Consider the following 18,989-nt stretch of genomic DNA (forward strand, 5'->3'; position numbering starts at 1 on the left):
TTATTTCTAATATTATCTCTTTATTTTTTATATCATTTATAGTATAAGAATAAAATTATCTTTTTATAACATTTTTTTTATTTTCCTTTTATCCAAACACATCTAAAAAAAATAAAAATTTATTCAACTTTTTTCCTTTCCTTTTCTTTTTTTTATTTCTATTTTCTATTTTTCTTCCTCTCTATTTTTTTTCTTCCAACCAAACATTACCTTAATCAAGCAAACTTGCCACTTAATTATAAATGATCAAAGATAGGAAAAATTTTATGTATGTTAACAATAATTATACTATGTAAATATTAAAATTAACCATTAAAATTAACTATTAATATAAAATATATATTAAAAATAAGTTAAATAACACATAAATTTATATATATAAAATATATATTTTGTGTCGTATTTAATTTCAAATCCTTCTTGACACTATAAAAATGCATGATATCGCAGTTATATTTCCATGGGCTAAAGCTTTACATACAATGTAAACAAATATTTAATAAAGTCTAACCAATTGTTATAATCCTTTTTTAAATTACACACATTTTTTATTTTTTTCCCTTCTCATTTTTATCTTCTTTTGTTTCATTTCTCACGTCATCTTTTTTTTCTATTCTTTTATAATTCTTGTTGTTTCACTCTTTTAAGAGGAATAAAAAAAAATTAATGCTGCAAAATTATTAAAAAAGAAAAAGAGAAAAAAATATAACAATAATAGCAGCAATAAAAGGACAACGATAAAGAAAAAACACGTAAAGAAGAATAAGGAACACAACAAAAAAGAATGAGGAATGCAAAAAAGAAGAAAGAGAAATGCGAAGAAGAAAAAGGAAGAATACGAAGTAAAAAAGAAACGCAAAAATGAAGGAGAATATTTTTTTTTTTGGTTTCCAAAAGTACTTTTCAAACTAACAAGTTAAGGACTAATCCGTCGCAGTACTAAACTCCATTTAAGGGTTTGCCGCTACACTACAAGAAAAACACCCATTCAGGTACACTTGAAAAGTGTAGCTAAAAGTGAAAAAAAATGATGCCTTTGGCGTTTGAGAATAGGCTACGCTTTTCAAGTGATGCTGTTCAGGACCAAAGGCTACGCTTTTCAACTTTCATTCTTCCAGAATAGGCTACGCTTTTCAACGCTACTGCATCACTTGTAAAGCGTAGCCCCATTGTATACCATAGCTACTTTTTATAAGTGTAGCCTTAGGTCCCTCTTTTTTTTTTTTGTATACTATAGCTACTGTATATTAGTGTAGCCTTAGGTCTCTTTTTTTTCCTCTATACTATAGCTACTGTCACTACAAGAAAAATACCCATTCAGCCACACTTTTTTTAGGCTACATTTGAAAAGCGTAGCCTATTCATAGAATAGGCTACGCTTTTCCCCGTGTTGCCTTTTTATAAGAGAAAAGGATACACAAATGCGGCATCATTTAAAAAGCGTAGCCTTAGGTATTATAGAAATCACTTATAAAGCGTAGCCGTAGGTTGATATCTATAGGTTCACTTTTCGTATCAAAGGAGACGCTTTTAAAGGGTAGCCTATTTTTTAAGTTTTGGGTGCACTTAAAAAGTGATGCCTAATGTCTCTAGAGCCAAAAACTTTAACACTTAGTAATTTTTTTCCTTGTTTTTCCTGAAAGACCTTAACATTTAGTAAATTAAAACTAAGCAAATTAAACTTCTGAGTCTGAGTCACCTTCATCCTCGAGCAACAAACCCTCCATAGCACCCTCTCACTCTCGGTCTCGATAGCTAACCATCGTCGCCCCCCACTCTCAGTCTCGATAGCTCGCCATTGACCCTCTCACTCTCGGTCTCGCCATTCACCCTCTCAGTCTCGCCATTGACCGCCTCACTACTAGCGGAAACCCTCTCACTGTCGCCGTTGAGAGTCATCGCCTCCTACTCACGACTCACCTGCTCTACTCTCCACAGTGACCGTCGTCATCTCCTCTTCGCCATCGCTTGCACTGATCGTCGCTGTGCGGCCCTCACCATCGTCGGTGTGCGACCGTCACCATCGTCGCTGCGCCGCTCTCACCATCATCATCTCCGTGCTTCTCATCATCGTCTTCGCTGTGCTCACATCATTGAATAGGTATGTATTGGTTTCTATTTGCTTCTGAAATTGATCAGTGGCTTAGGGTTCCTATTTTAGGGGTTTTAATTTGGGGCTTTTAATCTCTGAAATATGGGTCTGTGAACTGTAATTTGATAACATGCATGCTGTTATTGATGAAGATGTGTGGTATTTTAGGGTTTGTGAACTGTGATTCAAATGTCAGCTTCTCATCGGATGCAAAATTAATCATAACTGCTGGAGAAAAGCACTTGAAATTTTGGGTACTTGGATCATCTAGAAGTACACAAATAAATGGAACAAAGGGCAGGTCAGCATCAATAGTGATACATGAAAAGCCAACAAATCTTGCTATTCATAAAGGAAGCTCTTGTATATATATTGCTTCTTCTGTGTGGATAAATAGCAGCTATGATAATTGTAAACAAGCTGGTGATTGCCTTCCAATTTATGCATTGACCAATTCAGGTTTGATTTGGTTCAGAATGAGTCTAAGATTGGCATTTTTGTCGAGATTTTGAGGCATTTGCATTTCTTGAACCAAAATGATTAATTCATTAATATCTCCATTTCTTTCTGTTTTCAGGAATTTTGTACCTTGTTCATTCCAGTTTGTCGCTTAAGAAGTCAGTTACTTTGAAGGTATATCAGTCTGTATCATCTCATAATATGTCAAACCATGTTGAACTTATCTTTTAATAGAGGAAATGGCAGAGGATAAAAGTTTGTTTCATGAGTAACATGCATATAGATTTAAAATACATTTTCTCTGCAGTAATGTTCTAAGTGTAGGCTTGAAATTCCTTATGATGATTCTAGTTTCTAAGATGGCAAACTTCTATTTTGGCCATAACTTAGGCTATCCTAATAATTTATGCCTTGGAATGGAATAAATGTTATTTCTGGGTCTGATTGTGAATTATCTGAAGTGCACAGTTTATATGGTCTTTGTCACTTATTATTTTTACATTATGTACTCTAAATGCATTCAGCAATTCACTTAACAATAGAGTAGAACTGATGAAACCGTTGTGAACCGTACTATATTGAATACGATTATGAAATACTAATACTTATGTTGTTAGTTCCTTGTAAGTTTTCACAATTTTGTAATGATCATTTTCAGGTCCAAAAAGCTTTTGCATTATCAACATCCGGAAAGCTAGTTGCTTGTGCCTGCAACAATGGAGCAGTCCAATTATTTACCCCCATGTCTCTAGAATACCTAGGCAACATATTATATTCAGAGGAAACAGCTATTGAACAGGATTTTCAAAAGCTGCTTGCTCTGCCTGATGCTGTTGCATGTCAGTTTTCAGGCTTAGAAAAGCTTGGTGAGTGCTATATATTCAATTTAATAAATTTAATATATTCCTGTATTTCACATTTACATATTCTCTACTTCATACCCTACAGCGGTCATTTATGGAGATCATAGTCTCTACATCTGGGACATCCATGATGTGAATCAGGTAAATAAAATGTTTGTCAATATAATCATGATGAATTTGGTTACCTATTCATGGATCACGATATATTAACTTCTTGCTATCAAGGTTTGTATAAGTTAGTTGCTGACGAAGAAAAAACTTTTCCGAGTATCCTCTAGGCCATAAGGTGCCGTGTAAATTAATATTGGTTAATGCTGAAAAGCGAAAATCCTTTCCTTAATTTCCAGCCTGCCAGATGTTTTGTGCTAGTTTCACATTCCTCATGCATATGGGATATCAAGAATCTATGCTGTGAAAACATCCATGATCCGTCCCTAGCATGCACTGCTCGAGGTTGCTTTGGGGGAGTTTCTTTTGCAACATGCTCTGCTGATGGTACAATTAGGCTGTGGGATCTCTCTTTGCAATCTTACATTCCTTTCTATTGCTGCAGTAAGTGCAGGAACTTTTGAACGGGATGCAGTTAAGGCAAATCTTTCAAAATCAGGATTTCGGTCACTCGCTGTTAGTTCAGATGGAAAGCATCTAGCTGCTGGTGATTGCAGAGGAAATCTCCATATATATAACCTCCAAACTTCAGATTACACATGTTTTCAGGTTGAGTTCCACATGAGTTCATTTTGAAACTGTCTTGCAGTAAACTATATCTGAAGGTATTCTGCACATTACTTTTTATGGTCACTTATGTTGTCCACATCATTTCAGGGTGCTGATGATGCAGAGATTCTTACATTAAGCTTTAGCCAGGACATGTATGATGACATTGCAAAAAACAGCTACTCTAAGAGTAAATATTTATAATTTACTTTTTTAATTTATCAATTTCTCCACTTTAATTAACAATCAAATCCTTGTATACACACCCGTATACACACTTCTGATATGTCAAGGTAAACTATATAATTATTTTAAACATGTTTTGAGACTTCACTCAATAATTAATTTTAAGTATTGGTTGTTGAATAGCTTAGTTGTTATTAGATTAAGAAGCAGTTACGTTCACACGGTCATAGCCTCCATTTTTCTTTGTTTGACTTCATGACTTTTATGTTAGTCCAAGTCTTACACACGGTCCATTTCTTTCAGATTAATATAAAATAATATGAAATATGAACATGAAACGTTTTTTCTTTTCATGATGTCACCGTTTTTTATAAGATTATATTCATTCATGCAATCATCTATCTATATTATTTAATTAATTAATGAATTTGTGTGGTTTCTTTGTAGGAAAGGGAGATTTAATAACATGTTCTAAGCAAAAGAATTCAGAGTTATTTCACACGGTTCTTGGAGGCTTAGGACAATTTGGAGTTATAACAAGAGCAAGAATTTCTCTTCACCCAGCACCCACAAAGGTACGTTTTCATTTTAAAAAATATAAAAAAATCATTTATTTTTAATTTTATCTTTTTTAAATTAAGATTTAAAGCTTAAATTTAAAAATTTAAAATTTAAAGTTAAAAATAATTTCAAGAAAATAATTTATAATTAATTGACAGAAAAAATTTAACTATCTAATTGACAGAAATCTGATTGTTTGACATCTCCATTGTAGAAATCTAGGTAGTCATCTATAAAAATGGGGACATTGTAGTTACTTATACCCCTTTTGAGTAAAACTACAATTTTTCCCTCAGTTGCTGATTCTTATGGTAATATTCTTCTGAGACTGGAGTTGATTTCTTGAATAGGTGAATGATTTAATGTGTTATGTGTTTAATATTGAAACACTTTTTGTTTTGAAAGTTTTTGTAGATAAATTTAACTTTGATGAATTTTTGAGTTTGTGCTATTAATGCTGCTGCATTCTTGTACCAGTTACATCAATTTCTGAATGTGATATATGCTCAATGTGTGAGTTTAAACTGTGATTGCTGCTGAAGCTTTATTCCTATTTGCACTTCATGGTTGGAGTCAGTTATGAGTAATTCATTGAATTAATGCTACTGCAAGCATAATAGTTGTTGTTTAGAAATGATCATTGCAGGTTGAATTCAATAAAGAAATATTGATCTGAGTCCATTATTTTTATCCCTTTCTGCTATCGTAGTGCTGTATTTTTGCTCTTGCTAAATTTTAGCTCAGTTTTTGAATTCCTATGAAGCTATGTATATGGTTTTTGTGAGTTTAAGTGTATATGGGTTCATAGGAAAGTTAATTTGTTTGACTGCGCTTGCTGCCCCTATTTGAATATGCATATCAGCTCATATGAAATTATGGTTGCTGCTTTGTCTGAAGTGTTTTGAACTCATATGAGCTGTATATTGCTGCTCTGCTACTCTAGCTTAATGTTATCTGAATCATATGAATTTACTGTTCGCTGTATCTGTTTGAATTTCTCTAAATTCATATGAATTGTTGTTTGCTGCTGTTTTAATTTGGGAACGCTCAATTTACTACCGGAATGCTGTCAAATTTTTCTAAAATCTTTATGGTATCAATTTCCAATTGCTGCTCTTCTGCCGTGATCATGTTATTTTTTTAGTATATATGCTTTCTTGGCTTACTATGACTACGTGTTCCATTTAATTTTTATAATTACGAATGTCATTATGAATATTTTTTTAACTACTTATCTATATAATTATGCAGGATAACAATGAAGATTAAGCAATGAAGAGTAAGCTGACTATTATTGTGGTTTTTTGGCTAAGATAGAGTGCTATTTAGGATCTTTACATGTATGGTTGACTAATGATTTTTATTAGAAGATACCTTTATTGGCCAAGTGATATTATGGTTTTGATATGGCTATGCTTACTTTAATTTGAGTTGTATGAATTTTTACATTTAATTTCATTCTAGTACTTTTGGATCAATGTTATAAATATATTTTGGTTTGAGACAATTTTTATTATATAAAGAAATTATTTAGTATCATTATGTTTTTATTTTTATTTTGTAATATTCAATTCATTTATACATGTAATCATATTAACTATTATGTTGTATTAATAATTATTAGATAATTATATATATATACAGAAGAAAAAAAAGACCAAAGGCTACACTTATATATACAGTAGCTATAGTATAGAAAAAAAAATGAGACCTAAGGCTACGCTTATATACAGTAGCTATAGTATACAGAAAAAAAAAACGAGACCTAAGGTTAGTATATCAAAAAAAAAAAAGAGGGACCTAAGGCTACGCTTATAAAAAGTAGCTATGGTATACAATGGGGCTACGCTTTACAAGTGATGCAGTAGCATTGAAAAGCGTAGCCTATTCTGGAAGAATGAAAGCTGAAAAGCGTAGCCTTTGGTCCTGAACAGCATCACTTGAAAAGCGTAGCCTATTCCCAAACGCCAAAAGCGTAGCCCTTGGTGTAGAAAAGCGTAGCCTTTGAGAATAGGCAACGGCCGAATAGGAATCACTCTAAAAAGCGTAGCCGTAGCCCAAAAAACGTAGCCGTAGCCTAAGGCATCATTTTTTTTCATTTTTGGCTACACTTTTCAAGTGTACTTGAATGGGTGTTTTTCTTGTAGTGTGTATAGTGTAGCCTTAGATCTCATTTTTTTTTTCTGTTTGTATATATATATAATTTTCTAATAATTATTAATACAACATAATAATTAATAATATGATTACATGTATAATAATTTTTTTTATTTAAATAAATTGAATATTATAAAATAAAAATAAATACATAATTATACTAAATAATTTCTTTAAATAATAAAAATCTCAGTGCAGGACTTATGTAGCAAAAGGCATCCAAGCTTTTCAAATATGACAAAGGTTGCACTCCCTGAGGAATCAATAACTTTCACCTTAATTCTATACCTGTTTTTATAATATATACAAATGATAATCAACATAAATAAACCTCATACCAACACTATAACTTCAAGGAAAACAAATCAACATGCTTTGAAGACTTTTCACAATAGTATGACCCAAGCTTCAGAACAACTTCAATGCCACATCTACATTGAGCAACAAACCAATCAGATCCACCAATCACTCCCATAATTGTACCATACACAGCATAATCACCATCCTAAAAGAAAAGTAACAATAAAAAGGGCATTAGTATTTTAATTTGGACTTGAACAATGAACATAAAAAGAAAGTGAAAAATAATAAAAAATGACTAACCTCTTTACATTCCTTCAATTCTCCAATTGTCTTCCGAGGTGTAATCTCGAGAAAATCTTCCGCAAGTGAGTAATCGTGATCACGTTTTTTAGCACTATTTGATTTCAAAGATCATATAAAGAAAGCAAAATTTTAGATATTATGTAAAGGAATATAGCAATACTTAAAATAGAGTTGTTGTACAACAACAAAAAATATTCACTAATCCTTCGGCAAGCTTTAACTATATCTGACTCTGGGAATTGAGCACCACCTCGAATGTCCTATCACCATAAATAAAAGCAAATAACTCAGCCTCACTAAATGGAAGTAGAAAGAGGGAATTTGGATGCACAAAGTATACCTTGCTATAGTACCGCTTCAGCAACATTTCCTTTGCCACCCTGCACATGCCACAAAAATAGAGTAAATTTGACATGACCTGTTACCAAAATCATAAGAAAGAAGTAACATTTATTTTTACAAGACAACATAGTGTTTTAGGTATAGAAAAAGAATCTTGTTACACAACCACTCAGTCCAAGATGGTTCTTTGCATAGAGGTGAAACAAGTATCAAACCAAGTACACGTTGTCTATACTTCATCTATTGTAAACATAAAAACATTAGAAAAATTGAACGATCCATCATTGAAACTCTAATGTAATTTAAAAAGGGGAGAGGCTGCATAGCACCAACATAATAACTTACAGCAAATAAGGTAAGAATGTAAGCCCCGGCAGCTACTCCCATCGCCAAGGATAGACTTGTATTACAATTCAGCTTCACCTTACCAATAGGAGGCTTTACCCAACGAGTCACACTAATCTGCGCAAATACAAAAGGGGAGACGTCAGAGATTGAAGATCACTTTCGGATACTCGAATGAATGTGAGATTTTCTACCATGTCATCTATATCTGGAGTTACAATGACACGCTTGCTGATCTCCCCAATTGCGCAACAATGTTTCTCACCAGTATTCATAACAGCAACATCTTGAGCAAATGTACAATCTGAACCGGGGGAAACCTGCAACCATTTTGGAATCAATTCAGTAACATTGTGTCACTGAGCATCTATATCACATGACTTTGGAATTTGACCATGCTTCGACCTTGTTTTCTTTACAAATTAGTTTTTCCGACGCCTTATCAAAGTACATTCAATACTTGAAAATTAAGAAAAGGAATTGAAAAACCAACACCAAGATTATATCATGCAATTTATATAGGGAATGCAATACTTACATCATAAAGTGTACTGCCAAGCTTCAGTTTGATAGCACCACTCTTGTATACAAGCATTTTGCCCATGAGGCCAGGTGGTAGTTCATTCAACTTACAGGGCTTCACTTTTTTCATGGATCCTTGAGGTTTAGAAGAGCTCTCACTGCCATCTTGGCTTCCAGAAGAAGCTGATCCTATAATCGCTGGCAAAGCTGCTGGTAACTGGATCAAGAACACACTTGTCTCCAGGTTTTCCTCCTACCATCAAATTGCTCGTCAGAAAACTACTATAATCATTAATAAATTCAATTTCATAAGTTTCAGTTCACTTACCAAAAGGCCAAGCTCCTTTGCTGGATTTGTTGAATTTTCATCGAAGGTTCTGGATTCTGCAGCAATTGCATGGCCTGCAGCAGTGATACAAACAAAATTAGAAATCGCTCAGAGTTTCAATCTTCAAAGGTAAACAATATTAACATACTATTCATATGTGAAAATCAAAGAAAGAAAGGCACAGTTACGGCAACAATATTGAAGAGTGTGATAGGATTAATGTTAATAACTCAGTGTAGTACTATGCCTATAACATCAAGAAATCATCATTAATTCATTGGGGTGATACCGAATTGTTTTCTTTGTGCTATTAACCTTAACCCAGTTTGAAGGAACCTTAACATCAGTCTCCAACTGTAGCCAAAACAAATTTAGGGGTAATTAAAATTTATTCTTAACCAACCATTTATTCTTTCAAAACAAACTTTCTTTGAATCACTCCAAATTCATTAATTTGAGACACAGATTCGAAACACTACATATATTATTTTCTTCCCTTTTTTCTTTTGGTGATAAAACAATAGGTGAAACAATTACAAATTTGCAAACCATGGATGCTTACAAGGCAACAAACAAAAAATAATTCAAATGTTTCAAACTGTAACCTCTATCAAATGAGTAATTCCAGAAACACTCATGAATTCCAAATTCCGCATTCCAAGGCGCTTGCGATACAAGCCGATCAATGAATTTAATTGTTCCTCTTCCATTTGAAAAGCTTTCCGAGCTCTAGTAACCTATTCATACTAATAATATCAACAATTTCATATTGAAGTGCAAAGTATAAAACGAAGCCCAAAAGGAAGTAAATTAAAAGGACAAAGGCAAACCTCTGGAAATTGTGCCTCAGATGCAATGATCAAATTTTTTAGATCGCCTTGATCAGCAGATTCTTTGTTTAAAGAAGACAACATTTTTGTAGCATTGGCAATAACACTATCAGAGGAGGCAGTTAGAATCAGTCTACTCAACAGATTAGAACGCAAATTATTGTTTTCCTCCTCGCGTATGTTAAGTTGCTGAAGCTGTTTTTCAGCTGACAAAATAGCTTGAATAACTGCAACAGACTTTGGAAAGACAAAATGATTCAAGCAATCAATACCAACTATCTAGCAGATTAAGAAACCTTTTGGGGTCATTTATACCCATAAAATAGGATATACAAATAATCCAAATGCCTATAGCTTTTAGAGTGCTTATTGTTCTTAAATTGAACATGGACCAAATAATCAGATCAAAAGATAGGAGCCTAGTTGTGTGCCCAAGCAAATAACATTATTACATGATCTACAGAATATGCTCAGCTCTTTTTACTTTTCCCTCTCTGTTGTAAACTGAGAATGTCAAAGAAATTATATAGGGGATATAGACAAATGATTAAATGATGAACATGATAAATAAATCAATGGTCCAACAAGAAGTCATTTATCACCTCAACTGGCTTAGCATTGCACTATTCTTGTAACCCCGCGTTGTAAATCAGGTGCTCGGCTTAGATTTGTCAAAACCAAAGAAACTATGTCCTCTAACATATAATTTTCAGTACATGTCCTCTAATTATTGCTTTTCTCTTAATCAATACTATTCAGATTTAGAATCAATATGTCATCATTCTCTGTTATTCAGATTCACAACACCAACAAGAACAATTAAAAGTTACACAGCAACAACACCAATAATTAAATCACAATAACATAATAAAAACAAGAAAAAAACAATAACAGATGGAATTCGTACTCAGATGCAGGACAGAACTCAAACCAAGATGAGGGAGAGGGAGCAGTGGAGCACAGGCGACGGAACTGGAACAAACAACGGCAGTGGAACAGAGGCGACGCAACGCAATGATAAAGACAAGTTGCGACGGCGCTGGAGCAGTAGGAGCGGGGACGGCGGCTGGCCCAGATTCGACGGCGGCGACACAGCTTGAAAAAGAGAACAGTGGCTAGGATTTTTCTTTGAGAGAGAGAAGAAATTCAATGTCTCGGTGAGTGGTGAGCGACGAAGATGAGGAGCGGAGATGGTGAGTGGTGAGCGAAGGTGAAGAAGATGAGGATCGGCACGGTGAGTGGTGAGCGATGGTGAGAAGACGAAGGAGAAGGGCGACGGTGAATGGGGGTGAGCAAATGTGAAGACGAAGGAGAAGGGCGACGGCGAGTGGTGATGGCGTGAAAACGGCGTGAAGCAGAGAAGGAGCGTGTTTTTGGAGGAGAAGAACGAGGGTTTCCAAAAAAAAAAACCACATTCATTTAAGTATAGGTGAATATCTTAGGCATCACTTCTGAAGCGCACCCAAAACTTAGTAAATAGACTATCCTTAAAAAACGTTCTCTTTGGTACAAAAAGTGTATCCATAAATATCAACATACGGCTACGCTTTATGAGTGATTTCTATAGTATTTAAGGCTACACTTTTTAAATGATGCCAGAATTGTGTTTCCTATTCTCTAAAAAAAAGACAACACCGAGAAAAGCGTAGCCTATTCATAGAATAGGCTACGCTTTTCAAATGTAGCTTAAAAAAAGTGTGGCTGAATGGGTATTTTTCTTGTAGTGCTAGCCAATGGGTTGCTGCATGTACAAGGCGGGATTCGAATCCCCGACACTTGCTTAAGCGGACTAGTGAGTTAACCACTAAACCAATCCAACTTAGTTTAATGAAGGAGAATATATTTGCATTAGTGAAACACGTGTGTAATGAAAATAATTTTTATTGAGTTTGAGTTAGCTTGATTAGATTTAGTTGCCAACAAAATTTAAATGTGTAACAAGATTGATGTCTATGCATTCAAATCAAAAGAAAAACGAGGAAGCTATATAATATTTTTATATATTTAAAATTTTTTAATTAAAAACCTAAATCTCTTTTATGGTATCTAAAATTTACTCATAAAATTTAAAAATAAAAGGTAAATTTATTATATATCTCTAATTTTACAATAAAAATGTGCCATATATTAATTTTTTTATTGTAATTGGAATTAAATTTTTTTCTCTAAAATTAAGGAATTCTTCTCTCCTCCTTACTAAATTTACAACTAAAATATGTCACGTGTCACTCTCTTATTGTAATTGATATTAAATTTTTCCTTCCAAAATTAAAGAATTCTTCTCTGCCTCTTACTAATTTTACAACCAAAATGTGCTACATGTTACTCCTCATTGCAATTGAAATAAAATCTTTTCCTCAAAAATCAAAGAGTTCTCCCCTCCTCCCTCTTTCTTTCTCTATTTCTCTCATTCCTTCAACCATTCTATCTATTTTATATATCATTATCAATATCAATGACTAATTACTAATTTGACAATCAAAATGTGCAACATTACATTCTTTAATTGCATTAAAATTAAAATTGAAATATTCAAATTGAAATTAAAATATATCTATATTATGTATCATATATATTACTATCTAATTTAATAATCAAATGTGTCACATGACACTCTCTTATTAAAATTGAGAGAAAATATTTTTTTTCAAAATTAATAAATTCCCTTCCTAAATTCTCTCATCTACCTCTCTCCATTTTTTTATTTCTCTTTACTATTTTTACTCTATATATAATTTATATTTTATATTAGTAATTTGACAAATCAAAATATGTCATCCGATATTTTTTTACAATTAAAATAAAATTTTTTCTTCCAAAATTAACAAACTCTCACTCTCACTCTCATTCTCATTCTTCATCTTTATCTTTCTCTCTTTTCTTTCATTTTCTATTTTTTCTATCTTTCTGTTCTACAGAAAATAAAATTAACAAAATAATATCATTTAAATAAAAACTATTATTATTATTATTATTATTATTATTATTATTATTATTATTATTATATCATAATTTTTTAGTTTTTTATTTAGTTTTAAATTTTTACCATTTTTTAATCTATATTTTCATTTTTCTTCTTTCAAATATTTATTACATATAATTTGAAGAAAATACTAATGTTATAATTAAAAGTTAGAATCAAGATTCAATTGTTTTAAAAAATTAATTTTTAGTTAATTTTATAACTATCAGTATAATTTTTTCATGCTAATATCTAATTATATTTTTATATACATAAAAAAATATTATTTTTAAATAGTAAGTATAAAAATTAATTATTTCTATTTGTGCAACAGACTTAATATCTAATTAAATATAAAAGTATATACGTTAAATTATTTTAAATTTTAGACAACAAATATTAAAATTAATTATTAATAAAAAATTAGACTTTTTCGTATAAAAATAATAATTAAAAATCTTATTATTTGATCTTTTATCTATAGATACCTTAGTTTTCTTAATCAAAGACTTTTGTCAACCTACGATTTTTTTTTTTTATAAAATTAGTTTGATTTTATAAATCTTTTGTGCTATATATAATCTATACTGTCAGAACAAATTTGGATCGTAATTTTAAAAAAATTATATTTCCATAATGTTATTACGAATAAAAATACTAATTTTACTTTAATTACTGCAACAATTAATTAATACTAAATAAAATAAAATCTGACTTTTTTTTATGTTTTTAGCATTACCAATACTTTAAATACTTATATTTAATCATTTATCAAGTATAGTAAATAACACACATTAATTTGTTCATCTCCTCCCCTACTCCTCCCTCCACCTCCCGCTCCCCATTCTTTTCTTTCTTTCTCTCTCCATTACTATCAATTAATATTAACTTTTTCTACTATATAATCTCAAACATTACAAAAAAATATTTTATTATTTTTCTTAATACAATATATTCTTTAGTAATTTGGAAAATTATTTTAAAACGAAAAGAGTATATCAATCACCATCGTTATGTCCTTTTTAATGTATTTTCTTTCCTTTCCGCACTCCCATTTTTCAAATTATGGCGTCTCCAATAAATTATAAATTTTGTCTCAATTTGTATACTGTTTAAATTTAAAGGAAAATAATTTGTCTAAAAATCCACCCGTTAAAATCCGTCCCGGTACGGGAGCGGGTAATTACCCGCCCCGAACGGATAGGGGCGTGGTAGGTACCCGCGGGTTCGGGTAGTGTTACCACCCCTAATTTGAGTTAATGAAGGGCGGCTAATATAAAATACATAACTTTGCTTGTGACGACTTGACCATGAAATTAAGTTGGTACATGCAGCCCACTACAGATTGATCTATCGAGTGTAGGTAGGGTTATCAAAAATTGTCATTGGTGTACTTAGTCTAAATGAGTAGGACGCATGTGGCTGCTAATAATATGCAAAATAAGATTACAAGACATATCTACTTGAATACCCTTCAACCTTGTAAGACTATAAATACATGATGATGATGATGATATCGCCATGCATAAGGAAAATTGTAGTCTCATATCACTCACAAAAAAAGATTTCCTAATAATCATATCATATCATAAGATGAAGCCAATTTTGTTTGCAATAATATTCTTGATTTTGGTTTCGGTAATGTTCCTTCCCCCCTCAACACTTGCAGCTCCAGTAGTAGGAAAGCGTAAGAACTCTTATCTTATCTCCTTAATCATTTATAGAATGTTAAAGGATATAATCATTATTTAATTTTAGAAAATACAAAATTTTATTAAAAACCAATTTAGGATCTATTTAGGAAGTTTTAAAAATTAATTTTCTAAATTTTTAGTTATAAAAAATAGTAATATTAATATCTAGTGTAATTTTTAAAATTAAGTTGTAGTTTTCTAAAAAAATTTTTAAATTTTTATAAAGAAATTTAAAAAAATAACTTCTCTCGTAATAAAAAGTTCACATTTCTTTTAAAATAAATATTTTTAGAACTAAAATATTAAATACAAAATAATTTTTTAATATAAATATTTATTATTTAAACTATTTTTTTAAAAAGAGTTTAATTAAAATGTTGACTTAAACTGGACCTTAAAATATGAATTTTATTAGAAAATAATATTAGAGAATCAACAGTTCTATTATAAAAAAAAAGAAAGAAAATTAATTAATATTAATTTAAATATAAGAAAAAAAATTGTGAATGGCCTGTAATTTTTCTTATATATATATATGCAGGTGGTGATAAGAAAGAAGCATATAGAAGAGGAGGAAGAAGAGCTCCTAATTCTTATATCGAAAATAATCGATATGAAAGAGGAAGAGTTGGAGGAGTACATGCACCTCCTAATCCTGTTCCCTTTGTTCCTAGACGTCCCTATAGACGAACAACTCCGAATCCACATGGAAGATGTAATCCATACAATCGTTTTTGCTCTCCACCACCTAATAATTAAGCATTTAACACTTCATTAATTAATTGAGGTCAAAGAAGAAGCAATAATAATTCATATATAAAGTGTTTCGTTTTAATTTGTGTGCCTTATATCCAAGGGAGTCACTCACATCGCCTAAAACGTCTTTTTTTTTAAGGTTTTTTTTAATAATTAAAATTTAATATATATAATTGATTAAATCGTATTATTTTTGTTAAAATTAGACTAGACAAATTGATTTGACCAAAAAAATAATGAATTAAATTTTGAACTGGTCTAAATTAATATTATTTTTTATAAAAAATAACTACAATGTCCTATTATAAAAAATGACTAAAATACTTCTATTATATATATATTTTGAGAATCCTAAATTCTAATTCTTTATTTTTCTGTTGTCATAGGGTTAGAATTTTGAATTTTCAAAACTATATATATATATATATATATATATATATATATATATATATATAATATGAGTATTTTAATCATTTTTTACAATAAGAATATTGTAATTATTTTTTATAAAAAATAATATTAATTTAGACTAATTTAATATTTGATTCATTTTTTTTGTTCAAATTAATTTGTCTAACCTAATTTTGACAAAAATAACGCAATTTAATCGATTATATGTGTTAAATTTTAATTATTAAAAAACATTTTAAAAAAGACGTTTTAGGCTCTTTTATATAGTGACTCCCTATATTCCAAATGCGTAAACTTGTAATATATTAACTAGCCAGGCCAGTAGAATAATCGACCTCATTGTACCTTTTTCTAATTACTGTGAAAGAGTGGTGTAGCGTCTTAGCTTTGATGAGCTTCTTGTAAACTTAATAAGTTAATAGCTAGTGCCTGTGAAATAAAACCATATATTGGCCTTCCATTTTCAGAGGTTAATTAGTTGGCTTTTTCTTTCTTGTTTAATTAATTAATCTAAAATATATTAGCTTGAGATCATTAAGATTTCTTCCAAAATTTCGTTTTTGTATAATTGTATTGGCAAATCAATACCCCTACTTTCTGCTACTTAGATTTCCTTTTCTCCTGTGGAGCATATAGATATATATAACTAAGTCATCATCAAATAAAATAAAATTACATCTGTTCCAAAATTTTACTTTTAAATATTGGTATGTAAAACCAAGAGCATTACTTTCTGCTACTACCTAGATTTCCTAACTGATGATCAATTAAAAAGAAATAGTTGTCGTAGAAAATTATTGCTAGCTAGTCGCCAATAATTCTTCATCTATACGTGAAGTCACTAAAAATAGCATATATTTCATTGTCAATATACTTTTTAATATAAATTTCGCTGTACTTTGTCAAGTCTTCTCTCTATATATATTTGATAGTCCTGCTATATTTGGCCATCACATTTGACCACTTTATTGTTGTAACACATGTGTATCATACCTTCAAATTCCACAACGTATAAATATAAAATAATTTAAGAATAAAAAAAAACTTTCATTGAATTTCAATTTATAGTGTCGTGTTGTATCATTTGAACTCGCGTATAGTTAACTTTTTATGTGAAATTAATAGTTAAAAAATTTTAGAGCATAATTTATTCAAATTTACTAATTATCTAATGATTTTCAGTTATTAACTTTACATAAAAATGACTGTACATGAGTATTTATCTATTTTACAATATAACTGTGTAGAAGAATCATAACCATTCAATCACTGAGTGGAAAGAAAAAGTTTGATTATTAGTATAAAAGTTTCAATGTTGTCGAGCAATATAGTAATGTCTCTATCTAAATTTATGTAGAAATTGACTTGTTCTTAGTAAGGTACTGAAATTCCACAAGTAGAAAATGACACAAAAGAGGAAAATTATTCAAATAATTAATATTAGTTTAAATTTCATCCAATCCCAAGCCTAGCTACACTATCCTTAATAAATGATTTTATCTAACAAATTGGGATTAAAGTATCATTTAAGGGGACATATTTAAAATGTCATTATTGACCAGTCATGTATGTGAATGTCACTGACCAAGTCTTCTTCTAAGCTCTAATTTATTTATTATGTTTATTTAATTAGACTTAACATCTACATGCATTATTGGATTTCTTCCCTCCCCTCCATACCCGGGTTTTGGGCAATATAAATACACAACAGCATAGCATGTATAGCCAAGCAAAAAGAGAATATAAGTGACAACATATATATACACTACAATAGTAGTTTCCATTAATCACCATGAAAGCCATTTTCATTGCATTCCTACTCTTGGCTTCCATGGCCTTCCTACCCTCTTCAACTCTAGCAGCCCGTGAACTGGTAGCGGTTAAAGGTAAAAACACACTCTTTAAGTACTTTTTAATTGTTTGAAATATAAATATTTATATGTTTTTTCTTATCGATTTAAGTTTTTTTAAAAAAATAATATTATACATTTTTAAAAGGTATGAGTCCTATACATGATGTAAGGTGTTATGATTTATTTTGATCTCGAAGTACTTAAGAATTTCTTGTCTAATACATGTATCAGCACCAAAATTTCGTTCTATTATTTTTGTCTAACCGTTTTCCCCTCACTATTGCTTAATTGGTATGATGCTCCCATAAAGACGAGTAAAAAGTCTTTTTATAAAGACGCTTACGTTTATTATTGAACGTATTAATGAATTGATTATTTTTAAATTTCTTAACAAATTAGAATAAAATCGATTTTTTTATAACAATAACAATAAATCCAATTTTTTTTAGAAATTTAATTGTATTTTTAAATTTTTAGGGATTTAAATGTCCGCAAAATAAAAAATTAGGGATATATTTGTCTTTTTATTAAAAAATTTAAAGATATTGGATTTATTATTGTTGTTATAATAAACCGATTTTATTCTGATTTATTAAAAAAATAAATTATTAACCAGTTTAATAAAAATGTCCAATAATAACATGACATATATAAACGTTTTAAAAAAAAAACATTTTTACTATCTTTATTAAAGTAGTCTCCATATCTTTTTGTTGAATTAGTTAACATAATTGTGCTGTGACATATAATTTGAAGATATGGTTGTCATTTGATATAAAATGATTATTCTAAGTATAAATTATGGAGAGTGTAGTAATGAATGCAGGAGAGAAAGCAGCAGTATACGTAGTTGACCCTAATAACCCAAAGGGGCCTGCTATTAAATGTCCACCAAATACGCCTTATGAAAGGTGCCTCAACCCGCCAGCTCCAAAATGTAACAAAGTGTACAGTCGTGGCTGCAAATGATGACCATCAATGAAAATTATCGATCCATATAACTCACATACAATTGTTTTAATGTGAAATTGATAATTGACATATTTAATTAAATTATTATTTAAGAATTATCAATTATCAATTTTATATGAAAACAATTGTACGCAAGTTTCTATTGTATACACATATCTATGAAGACCAATAAATTGGATTTTATCACTCATGGATCGGAGTGATGAAGCAGCTTTCATTATTAGTCTATATAGTAATATGTAAATAATAAAACTCTCTTGATGATGAGTTTAATGTCAGATTTCAAAATCTAGTAGAAAATGACATAAGAAGATCAGAAGAAAATTCTTCAAA

The 18,989-nt window shown here is 30.5% G+C and overlaps 2 protein-coding genes and 2 long non-coding RNA genes across 16 annotated transcripts; 3 read left to right on the forward strand and 1 right to left on the reverse strand.

The window, feature by feature from the left end:
- The first annotated feature begins 1,564 nt into the window (after nucleotides 1-1,564).
- Nucleotides 1,565-6,417, forward strand: LOC112795427 (uncharacterized). Of its 2 annotated transcripts, none has more exons than XM_025837356.3 (10): nucleotides 1,565-2,101; nucleotides 2,261-2,551; nucleotides 2,670-2,725; nucleotides 3,210-3,417; nucleotides 3,500-3,555; nucleotides 3,762-3,867; nucleotides 3,968-4,131; nucleotides 4,240-4,321; nucleotides 4,765-4,892; nucleotides 6,130-6,417. In XM_025837356.3, exons 4-10 carry the CDS (start codon nucleotides 3,294-3,296, stop codon nucleotides 6,145-6,147), a joined length of 678 nt encoding a protein of 225 aa, XP_025693141.2. In that variant the 5' UTR covers nucleotides 1,565-2,101; nucleotides 2,261-2,551; nucleotides 2,670-2,725; nucleotides 3,210-3,293; the 3' UTR covers nucleotides 6,148-6,417. The 2 variants fall into 2 exon arrangements, with proteins under 2 accessions (XP_025693141.2, XP_029153879.1); XM_029298046.2 differs by having other exon boundaries at nucleotides 1,659-2,101; nucleotides 2,261-2,393.
- Nucleotides 6,418-7,190: 773 nt separating this feature from the next.
- On the reverse strand, nucleotides 7,191-11,458 carry LOC112795428 (uncharacterized). 12 transcript variants are annotated; one of them, XM_072233957.1, is made up of 11 exons: nucleotides 10,940-11,456; nucleotides 10,009-10,245; nucleotides 9,784-9,915; nucleotides 9,179-9,252; nucleotides 8,867-9,103; nucleotides 8,523-8,648; nucleotides 8,329-8,445; nucleotides 7,982-8,021; nucleotides 7,841-7,901; nucleotides 7,639-7,732; nucleotides 7,191-7,540 (listed from the first exon to the last, which is right to left on the reverse strand). In XM_072233957.1, the coding sequence occupies exons 5-8, from the start codon at nucleotides 8,978-8,980 to the stop codon at nucleotides 7,986-7,988; spliced, it is 393 nt and encodes a 130-aa protein (XP_072090058.1). In that variant the 5' UTR covers nucleotides 8,981-9,103; nucleotides 9,179-9,252; nucleotides 9,784-9,915; nucleotides 10,009-10,245; nucleotides 10,940-11,456; the 3' UTR covers nucleotides 7,191-7,540; nucleotides 7,639-7,732; nucleotides 7,841-7,901; nucleotides 7,982-7,985. The 12 variants fall into 12 exon arrangements, with proteins under 12 accessions (XP_072090058.1, XP_072090059.1, XP_072090057.1 ...); XM_072233958.1 differs by having other exon boundaries at nucleotides 10,009-10,214; nucleotides 10,916-11,455; XM_072233956.1 differs by having other exon boundaries at nucleotides 10,009-10,235; nucleotides 10,916-11,455.
- A 3,033-nt stretch (nucleotides 11,459-14,491) lies between these two features.
- On the forward strand, nucleotides 14,492-16,305 carry LOC112794506 (uncharacterized). The gene is made up of 2 exons (XR_003198889.3): nucleotides 14,492-14,657; nucleotides 15,206-16,305. It is a non-coding gene; the product is annotated as an uncharacterized lncRNA (long non-coding RNA).
- A 1,096-nt stretch (nucleotides 16,306-17,401) lies between these two features.
- Nucleotides 17,402-18,989, forward strand: LOC112798011 (uncharacterized). Its single transcript, XR_003199901.2, has 2 exons — nucleotides 17,402-17,717; nucleotides 18,511-18,989. It is a non-coding gene; the product is annotated as an uncharacterized lncRNA (long non-coding RNA).

This window comes from Arachis hypogaea, chromosome 4 (genome assembly GCF_003086295.3).
Source record: "Arachis hypogaea cultivar Tifrunner chromosome 4, arahy.Tifrunner.gnm2.J5K5, whole genome shotgun sequence".
Taxonomy (NCBI): domain Eukaryota; kingdom Viridiplantae; phylum Streptophyta; class Magnoliopsida; order Fabales; family Fabaceae; genus Arachis; species Arachis hypogaea.